Below are 10634 nucleotides of genomic sequence, written 5' to 3'. Positions count from 1 at the left end.
AACTATCAACATCACATCAACATATACAGCTTCAACTTGTGGCCAAAAGGCGGTGTCAGGAGTAGGACACAATAAAATGACAGTTAACATGCCAGGAAAATCATCTCTCTTGTCGACTTAGCTCTGTGGTCCCTATACTTCGGAATGAATCACAAAAACAGAAGTAAAAATCGTGTATGAAGTTAAGGCAACCACGTGGAACAGAAAGACGATGGTAGGTATTATGCAATGATTCAAGAAAGGAGTGACCAAGGTCTCATCAGGAGTATCGAGAAGAATTTCATCTGGTAATATCCAGTTAAAAATTAGAATGGCAATCTTTTCCAATTAAGTTGCAAAAACTTAAGTTCTGTTCCTTATTTGATGAGGGAAAATTTGTAAAATAGACCGGTCAACCTTTTTTCTTTTTCTTTTTCTTTTTCTTTTTTAAAGAAAATGACCTCCTCAAGTGTATTTAAGGTTAAAAAAACCCCATTTGATGAAGGGCACAGGATGGAATCCAAAGGTCAGTCCATAAAAACCTCCCACAGGCCACAAGCAGAGAACGGCAAAATATTAACTCTAGCTTCTACTTAAATGTGTTTTGGCAGGTATCTAATGGATGGAAAAACATCAAACTAGCCTCCAAAACCACATTCCTCTATGAAGAGCACCTACAGAGAAACTACATCCATTTATAGCGATCTCATTCTGCAGCACATAGCTTCCTCCTGCAATTAGTCAGTCGTTCATAACGATCGACCAACAAACAACTAAATCAAATCCACACCTGCACTCCCATCATTAAAGGGGAAAAACACAGGCTATTGTCAAGAGGCAAACACATTCCAAGGGAAGCTAAACCGAATACTCAAATATTACATCAGCGCAATCATAGCACCTGCCTTACACGAATAGGAAAGAGATCAGAGAGTTAAAGAACGAAATCAAAAGGAGGTTGATAAGAACTTGTCAGATATTAAACATACCACCCGGGAACATACAATACAAGATTTGCTCAGTCCGCTTAGATAAGTAGAGGTAAGCATCAGCCTGCTTTCAAGTGTGTCAGGAGCTACAACCACTAGGAGCAGTCATAATTACAAGAAACAGAAGGCATAAAACTCAAACAGAAGCATATGTAGTAAAGAAGGCATGATGCAATCGCATGTGTACTAGTGAGATAGACCAACACAAAGGTCAGCAACCAGAAATTGAAACGTTCAAACACGAAATATAAATTGAATTTAAAAAGACAGACAGTATAAAGCAAATAAATGCGTCCACAGACAGAATAGTCCTACAAAAAGCACAACCAACATAAGAATTTGTGAATCAGTAGTCCACCAGATGGCTGAATGAACTGAACTGAACTTCTCGCAACTCTCTGCAAATGTTAACATTACATCAAGGTTATGTGAGTCCCAAACTTCCAACAAGTAAATCATGGCAAGAGATAAGAAATCAGGATGAGAAGTGCTCCAACAAACGGCCTGTAAAAATATTGCATAATGACAAAGAAATGAGCTAATAGTTCATTGAATAATAAATAAAGCTACTGAAAAAATAAAACAAGCACACATGGTAAAATTATATCAAACACAAATACGATCTCAGAGGGGCCAAGACTCCCAACACATGGTAGAGAAGATGCCCGTGGGCAACACAGATAGTTGTATCAGTCAGAATAGGCTATCTGCACAGACTCAAACATTTCACATGAGGACAAGCAACGATTATCCATATATAAAAATTTTATTTGCTTTTATCGTTTTCTTAGAAAAAAAGATGCTAGTAAGACATCATTTCACAATTGGCTGAGCAACAATGAATGACCATGGCCATCTTCTTACTGGGTCAGGCATGACTCCTCTCTGAAAGCAGAATTTTGTATTTGTACGCTCGCACAAAGTAAACTTGAACTCAAATCAATAAAAACCAGTGTTGAGAAAAGGAACAAAGGCTTGTAGGTTCACAGGCAATGTGATAAGAACACTTGAATTCAATTTATCTACAATTGTACACTTGGGTGTCAAAACAATGAACCGTTCACCAAGTGCAAGTCTAAATTCACACCTTCCATTTTACCGGCAGCCTTAATCATACAGCTTTAGCAGTTTTTCACCATTACTAATTAGCAAAATTATCCTAGTTCAACGCATATGCCATAAATTGATTTCAGTGACAATATCATAATCACCAGGACAACGCTAAACACTTCCATTTCAGCTGGTTATCTAATGAGTTATCACTACCTGATGTAACCTTTTCCCATAATTGGCTGTCAAGCTTGTGAAAAAACACAAATCAATCAGATATTGGCAATAAGAACAGAAGGTGCATTATTCCAATATGAGAAAATTTATGCAGTGCTTACCTCTGATTTGGAGAGTGGTCTTCATTAAATTCTGTGGTCATTTCATTTCCGCCATGAAATTCTCAAATTCAGCATCCTTATTGTAGTTACTTTTCTCAGGAGCAGACGGAGGGGGCGGAGCTGGAGGATTTGAGGCCCAAGGAACATTACTCAAGCTATGAGAGGGGTCCACGTTCAACTGAGGCACGGCAGGAGGAGGGGGAGGGGGGACAGCCCCATAATAAGCTGAATAGCTATAAGGAGGTGGTGGGTATGTAGCTTGAGCATTTGGTGGTATGGAAGGCATGGAATGGCCATAAATAAAAGTTGGGGCAGAATGAACAGGAGCATTGCTCTGAGATTGTATTCCAGGTGGGTAACTTTGATGTGTCTCGCCAGCAGACGAATAACTTTGTTGTGTATCACCAGATGGAATAGTCTGTACTAGGGTGCTAGAAGCAGCTGGTGGCATTGGTGGCGGAGGATATTGCATTCCGAACTGAGGAGAGGGTTGCCCTGGAATAGGAGGATACACAGCTGATCCTGGAGGTGGAGGAGGATAATGAGGATAATGAGGATAAAAAGGAGGTCCTGGTGGACCCCATGGAACTTGAGCCCCAGGATAGCTAGCAGGTGGCACACCAGAAATTGGACCACCGACATTGTATTGCTGGGATGGGTAGGTACCACCAGGTTGGCTCGGTGCAGGGTAAGGGGGTACTGATGACACTGGAGGTCCTGGAGGCACTGTTGGCTGAGGTGGTTTGCCAGCTACTCTCACAGCAATAGTCCTCCCATCTAATCTGTGACCATTCATGCTTCCAATGGCATTATTAGCCTGCTGGACATCAGCATACTTTACAAACCCATAACCTTTACTCAGACCAGAGTCACGGTCTTTAATGACCTTAGCCATAACAATTTCGCCAAAAGGAGAGAACAAATTAATCAAACCATCATCATCAAAAGTGGGAGGCAAGTACCCAATGTATAGATTTGTTTCATCGTATTCCTTTGGCTTCATTATATTAGCTCCCAAACCAGCTTGTGTGGTGTTACTAGAAGTGTTTGTGCCACCTGCCCAAGGCGGATTGGCTCCTGAACTACCGGGTAGGGCGAGTGTTGCGGAGCTTTGCTTGATTGCGGACTCTGGACCGGTTCCTCCCAATTCTGCCAAGAAATTCTGATACTCATCATCCATTTTCTTGCCTGTGGTATTCTTCACTGGGCAATCAATTGTAGGATGCCCACCATCACCACAGATCTTGCAGAGTACATCGCTCTTAAAAGTTGAGGTTCGAGAAGGACATGCATACTGGCGATGCCCAGGCTCACCACACAGCCTACAAAATTCTTCATCCCTTATGGTGCCATTCAGGGCCGCGAGCTCCCTGAGTTGCTGCCTCTTGTGCTCGTTAAGAACCTCATCAACAGGCTGCAAGAGCTTCTCGACCATACCCGCAGCAGCATCAAGTGACTCCTGAGTCTCAGCCTCCACCAATACATGCAAATCTTCATTTTCCGAAGGATCGGGTTTCAAATCCCTTTTCTGTTGCAGCCTACCCTCCTTTATCGAGCCTTTACCCCTGATAACAATCTTTGCTCCTGTCTCTCTTTCCATCCTCTTCTGGGTGTTTCCTCTCGGACCAATAATCAGCCCAATAAAATTATAACCAGGGTACTCCTTCATCGGAATATAGAGCTTCTTATACAGCTTTGGCGGCCTATAATCCGCAGGTGGCTTAAAAGCCGGATTCTTCTTAATAATCTGTGATATAATTTCTTGCCTCTCCCTATTCAATTTCTCACGGGCTCGATACTCCCTCGTGTTAATCCTAATACCCAAGTTATCGTAAACAGGCTCAGGAGAGGGTGACCTAGCACCCTCGGGTCTATCGTCCAAAAGCATACCAGATTGCAATTTACGACTGATTTCAAGTAACCTACTATTCAAAGCCTGAACCTCGGGATCGAACTCGATGCCTCCAGTGAAATCTTTCATAAAATCAGGCAACTGAATTACAGGCTTGGGTTCGTCATCTGCCCACCTGGATCTCCGCTTCCTCCCTCCAGTCCCGGTATTGCCATCATTAACCCCGTCATTCGCAGCACCATCGTTGCTCGACTCGCTGGGAGGAGGGTCCCACCGAGACCTCCTCTTCCTCCGGCTGGTGGTCTCCTCCTCGCCACCGGACAAATCCTTGTCGGTGCCGCTGTTTGTGTTCGTCAGGCCGTTTCCTGACAGCAACTGTTTCGGCAGATTCGATTTCGGAGAACCCCCGTCGAAACCAGGATATCCATTCTCAGGAACCAGAATCGACGAATCGTGAGCTTTAGCTAGGGTTTCGGGTTGATGTTTTTCGGGGTAACTGGATAAATTTTTGTCCGTATGAGGCGATTGAAGCAGGGATTCGGGCTGTGACTGCGATGGTGAATCCATGTAATTGGATTGAATGGTGTCCATTGCAGAGATAGTAGAGAACAAGGGTTTAGATTGGCGATTGGGATGCGAAGAGACGATAAATATAGGACGGGCAAATGAATCAGGAGATTTTAGGGTTAAATTAGGATCCTGTGGCCACGATCCAGGGACATTTTAGGTATTTAACAATAATCTGGATAATTGTTTTTTTAATTTTAAAAAAATCTTTTCATCTTTCTAAACATGTATTTTTTTCTTTTTTTATTTTTATGATATGAGAACCCACAATCGCAATTTTTTCGGTGTGTACTTGGGGTAAACTCTTGAATTAACACAATAATATGAAAAATACTAGGGATGACAATGAGACGGGTTCAGGGCGTGTTTGGGAAAATCCGAGACCCGACCCGCCTCCCCGTGGACCCGATCTGCCCCGCCCCGTGGATTCGACGGGTCCGATCCGGGTTAGACTCGTTGGATCTATCAAATTAAATATAATTTAAATTTTATTAAATAAAAAATTTAAATAAGTTAAAAAATTAACAAACTATCATTAAATTTATTTTTCAAATTTATATTAATAATATTTAGGACAAAAAAATATTACTACAAGTTAAAATATAACAATTTTTTATTTAATTAATAATTAATAATAAAAGAAAAATCATAATAATATATTTTCATATTAAAAATATCATAATATATTTAAATTATTTAAATCAAAAAATATTATAAACTCAGATTAAAGATAAAATATTGATTATGTAATATAATTATATATTATTAATATATATGTATATTTTATATTTATTTTTAATTATATTTAATATATATATTTTTGACGGGGCGGGTCTGGGACCCGCATGTGGATCCGCTTGACCGGGTCTAAATCACCCCGCCAGGCCGGTTCAATGTGGGGCCGGGTTTAGACCCGACCCATTGTCATTTCTACAAAATACGTTGGTCAAGTGAATCACACTAGGCAATTCTTGTGTGAAAAACTAGTACAAGAAAGTGTTAGGTATGAGGAATTGAACTCCTGACCTCTAGCTCTAAGAGTTCACCTACTCCAGCGACTTGCATAGTACAAATAATCTTGTGCTAGTTTGCCAACATATAAAAATTAAAAATACATCAAAATATTGTTATAAATTAAATTGATCTGTATCCTTAATAAAAAAATTCTCGTTGTAGTACTATTTTTTTTAGTTCGAAAGACATAATTTTAGCATATTTTTACAGACACTATTCAATGATGTTTTCAAGAGTGAAGATTTTATAAATATTTGTGGGGTTAACTGAAAAAATAGTAGGATCCATATATATTGATAAATCTCAATTCGTGAATATGCATTAAGACAATGTCCGTAGTATACAGGTTAGGATCTCACTTAGCTTGTTTGAAAGCGTTTGAAAGATATGAAATTCTAATCCTTGCAATAAAAATGATACACATAACGAATCGTGTTTGGAAATAAATAACTCATTCTCAGAACAAAGATAATTCGAATTATTGATAAAACAAAATGATCATCTTGATGCACACATAGGTAGGTGCTCATGTAGATCCAAATCACTGTGGGCCATATCCAATAGGCTTTCTCACAACATAAGGCCCAGTTTTCCAATTGTCTGGATCCTTGCACCCGTCAAGAAAAGCCGACAACTCGTAGGGTGGAGCATCGGTGGCAAGCCACTGATACACATAGAAGATGGACTTGCTGCAGCCCTTGTGAGGCCCAGTGGAGGTCACCTCAATGTAATCACAGAACCATCCGTGATGGGTCCCTGATCCATCAGAAGTCACGTTCAGCCTGCAAATGGGCGAACCGACACATGGGCCTAGGCCCGTGAAGATGTCCGTGTTATCCCTCTCAAAGTAGTCGTGCTCTGGGCCCATTATCCCCCAATTCCTGAGATCCGAAATCCAAACGGATCTGCCAGTTGAATCGCCCAAAGCTACGGATATTTTGGAGTCAGTTCCGGCCTTTATGATCGATCCAGTTCGAACGTAGAGTGTGTACACACATTCATTCTGCAAAGTGAAGTTCAAAGTAAATGCACATTTGATTATTTATCTTTTTTTGAAAGCAAATTTCATAACTAACAAAATATAGAAGATACACAAGATGATATGACAGACGACAGGTTAAGAACCCGTCTATTATAGCCAGAGCTAATCTTGCTAACATATGAGCCGTTTGATTCGCTTATCCAACATGAAGTAATCGGTATTTCAGAATCAACCGAAAAATTTAACTTTAAGCACAAACAGACGATACAATACGATACGCTTATCATCCTAATAAAATATAGCTGACACAAAGAAAAAAAGTGCTTTTAAATTCAGAATGTTTTTCAAATGCGATCCAAAAACATATATGCATCCTCATCTTCAAATGCACTAGAATACCGATCATAAAAAAAATTAAAGATGGGAGCTTACAGAGGAGGAGGCAGCAACAACAGCACATGGGAAGACGAAAACGAGCAGTATGATTGGGAAGAATCGGGGAGTCGTCATCTATAATATTCGCAACTATTTTCTTCAAGATAATGATGGTGATGCCTATTCTGTTCTATTGTGGTTGTATATATAGATGTATAATATTACAATAGTATCATGACGCAATGTTTTTTTTAAAATAATAATAATAATTTGATCTATGGTAAAGATAAAAAATAGTTGCCACATCATCGATCAACATAAACAAGCAACCTTAACATAGTATAAAGATATTGTAAGATATGGGTTGCTGGAGACAAAGGGATGGTTTTAGGATATAATAATATATGGAAATCGCAGGATTCGTGTCGTGGTCGAATTTACACGTAAGATTTCACCGCATTGTTCTTTGCAATCCGTCCGTCGGAGACTTGTAACTAGGACACATAATTAATAATAACTAGAAAATTAGACATGCATAAACAAAGACTTTTATTTTATTGAACCAAAAGCAAAAGGCTAAAAAACATTCATAATATATAATCCGTTATAAATCAAAATATCATGTAACAAGCAGTATTAAATTAAACACAAGAAAGTTATGAAATGCTGATCAATTTCCAATCAACATCCATCGGGTATAAGCACGACAGATCCTGTAGTTTTCCGGCTCTCGAGATCAGAATGTGCTTGTGCTGCCTGGGATAAAGGGTATGTGTGATTTATGCGAACACGTAGTATGCCTGATACGACGTTGGCAAAGACTTCTCCAGCAGCTTCGAGCAGTTGGTCTCGAGTAACATTGTAGTGCATCAGTGTAGGCCGTGTCAAGAAAAGAGATTTAGCTGCAAGGGCCGACAAAGGCACTGGATCTGGGGTCCCTGATGCCTGGCCGAAGCTCACCATGTATCCGGCCAATTTCAAGCATGCCAAGGAGCCCTGATATATAACACAACATTAGATTCTCACCGGGGAAAATTAGTTCCAATGTGATTTAAACACGGCCAGTGCTGCAGTAGCTTAGGCTTTAAAAACCAAGGTTCTGCAAGCACACATTTTCTATATGACTTGCCCTAGTATTTCAGTCTACAATAGAGAGCGAACACCCTTTACCTCAAAAGTGTCTTTTCCAACCGAATCATAGACAACCTCAACTCCCTTCCCAGATGTAATCTCTTGGACACGGGTAACAAAATCTTCATCCTTGTACACTATTGTATGGTGACACCCGTCCTCTTTTGCTTGAGCAGCCTTCTCTTTAGTTGAGACAGCTCCAATTACTGTGGCGCCACAGGCATTTGCCCATTGGCACAACAGAGACCCCACTCCACCAGCAGCTGCATGAATGAGGACCGTGTGTCCCCGTTCAACCTGTAAAAAGACGTGAGGACCATTAGATATAAACAGAAGATCTGCACGATAAGGGCTTATAGGATTGTGCTACAGATTCTTTGTTTTCTAAGCAATGATGATTTTATCCCATGATTTGAGATGTACAAATGTCTCAATGGAGTGAAAAACATGAATTTAAAATCTTTATATTACACAAGTAAATCTATTATCAACTTCTCGAGAAACTTGAAACCATTCAATGGGTCAAAACACGATTTCAATTGCATAATCAAATCTATCAATTCAAAAACACCATAAAAAAAATTCAGCAAGCACTTCTTGCCTAAATACCAGATAAAAAACCTAAAAGCTTGGGCAACGGTAATCTATAGAGCAACTTACTTTGAAGCATCGTCGGACAAGAAACTGAGCAGTCATTCCCTTAAGCATGATGGAAGCCGCAGTGGCGGGATCAATAGAAGGAGGCACGGGAACCACTTTGTCCGCGGGAAGAATCTGTTCCTCTGCATAAGAACCCATTGGATTACCGGCATAAGCAACAAGATCTCCAACTTTTCTGCCAGTAAGTCCAGGTCCAACAGCAGTCACAATGCCAACACCTTCCATACCTGTCATCAAACATTTTTTAACTTGGCGCTTAAAGTCCATAATCGGAAGCAAGTTACCATAATAAATGATCATCTGTGTTGTTAATGCTTGTTCTTCCATGAAAACAAAATGAAAATTTGGGAATGCTTAGCTGTTTCAAAGAGGAACAAAAAGCTAAAACCACTTAAACAATTATATTGTCTTGCCAAATAAGTGGTCAGAGACTCAAAAAGTCATTTAATCAACTGTAGTGATTCCCAAGTGATTAGCTTTCGTATCAAACTATTATTATAAAAAATAAATATTTTCATCAGCCAATTGAATTAAAGAGGGGAGACTGAATCGGACCTGGGGTGAAGGGTAATGCTGAAGCCTTGTAAACCCCTTTTCGAAAATAAACATCAATGAAGTTAACTCCAATGGCCTTGTTTTTCACTTTAATTTCTCCATTCTTCGGTTCACCTATTTCCACATCTTCCCATTTGAGGACCTATAATCCAATATCAACAGCAGTAAATTGTAGTAAATTATAAATTCTACTTCACATCAATACTATCAAAGATCAGTATCCATTTCACCACACAAGCAACCCTTTTTAAACAACAAAAATTGGGTCCTTCTAACCGAAAAAGGAAACCAAGAATCACTCTAATTTGACCTCATTGTTGCTGATTCAAGTTCAACCCTACAACTTCCAAACCACACAACATAACTAGCTTTAAGAACCGAGCTGGACGACATTCCTTGCGAGCGATCGCCCACTGATAAACGGAAATATTCTAAGTTAAGCTCTAAGATACTATTTCATGATCCCTTCTCCCACTTCGACCAAGGATAAATTGTTTCAACTGGTCTCTTCTACAAAAGCCAAGAAACCAATTTTCAAGAATCACGTACTCAGTCCAAACGTATAAACATAAATCCCATGTACTCCAAAAGATAACGATAATGAAATTTTAAAGCAAGAAAAAGAGAAGAAACAAATGAACAAAGGGATACCTCCGGGCCACCAAACTCATGAACCCTGATGGCTTTCACCATTTTAGAAGCCGTAGTTGCAGAGGCGGAGAGGCCTCTCACTCTCACTCTCACTCTCACAGAGGTTCCGGGGAGAATCTCCGTCAACCGATTGAGCGAAGATCGTGCTAGAAAACGAGTATCCAAAAGGTAGGGCGATTGGCGAAATGTGGCAGCTTTTAGTGATCCCATGTAAGCATTTTACAATCGCCATTGTCGATGGTAATTTGTTTGACTATTCAGTCAATCCCCCAACATGAGTACAAAATAATAATAATAATAATAAAATTCTCAAAAAAAAATAAAATAAATAAATATAATAATAATAATAAATATAATAATAATAAAATAAAACTATATTTATTTCAATTCAATTGAAACAATTAAATATTGTATACGTATGTTGTAATTCATTAATTTTAATTTATATAGAATAAAAAATTATTATTATTATTTGCAGTCTTTGTTGGGCC

The 10634-nt window shown here is 39.4% G+C and overlaps 3 protein-coding genes across 3 annotated transcripts; all 3 read right to left on the bottom strand.

Annotated features, from left to right (window-relative positions):
• Window positions 1-1119: 1119 nt before the first annotated feature.
• On the bottom strand, window positions 1120-4874 carry LOC140871225 (splicing factor-like protein 1). The gene is made up of 2 exons (XM_073273636.1): window positions 2357-4874; window positions 1120-1472 (listed from the first exon to the last, which is right to left on the bottom strand). Exon 1 carries the CDS (start codon window positions 4797-4799, stop codon window positions 2394-2396), a length of 2406 nt encoding a protein of 801 aa, XP_073129737.1. The 5' UTR covers window positions 4800-4874; the 3' UTR covers window positions 1120-1472; window positions 2357-2393.
• A 1456-nt stretch (window positions 4875-6330) lies between these two features.
• LOC140871501 (PLAT domain-containing protein 3-like) lies at window positions 6331-7304 on the bottom strand. Its single transcript, XM_073274035.1, has 2 exons — window positions 7204-7304; window positions 6331-6792 (listed from the first exon to the last, which is right to left on the bottom strand). The coding sequence occupies exons 1-2, from the start codon at window positions 7279-7281 to the stop codon at window positions 6331-6333; spliced, it is 540 nt and encodes a 179-aa protein (XP_073130136.1). The 5' UTR covers window positions 7282-7304.
• Window positions 7305-7736: 432 nt separating this feature from the next.
• LOC140871883 (uncharacterized) lies at window positions 7737-10367 on the bottom strand. The gene is made up of 5 exons (XM_073274622.1): window positions 10144-10367; window positions 9493-9634; window positions 8938-9164; window positions 8317-8574; window positions 7737-8142 (listed from the first exon to the last, which is right to left on the bottom strand). Exons 1-5 carry the CDS (start codon window positions 10351-10353, stop codon window positions 7828-7830), a joined length of 1152 nt encoding a protein of 383 aa, XP_073130723.1. The 5' UTR covers window positions 10354-10367; the 3' UTR covers window positions 7737-7827.
• Between the last annotated feature and the right edge of the window lie 267 nt (window positions 10368-10634).

This window comes from Henckelia pumila, unplaced genomic scaffold, assembly GCF_033568475.1.
Source record: "Henckelia pumila isolate YLH828 unplaced genomic scaffold, ASM3356847v2 CTG_461:::fragment_3, whole genome shotgun sequence".
Taxonomy (NCBI): domain Eukaryota; kingdom Viridiplantae; phylum Streptophyta; class Magnoliopsida; order Lamiales; family Gesneriaceae; genus Henckelia; species Henckelia pumila.
This window is presented reverse-complemented; position numbering and strand designations above follow the sequence as displayed.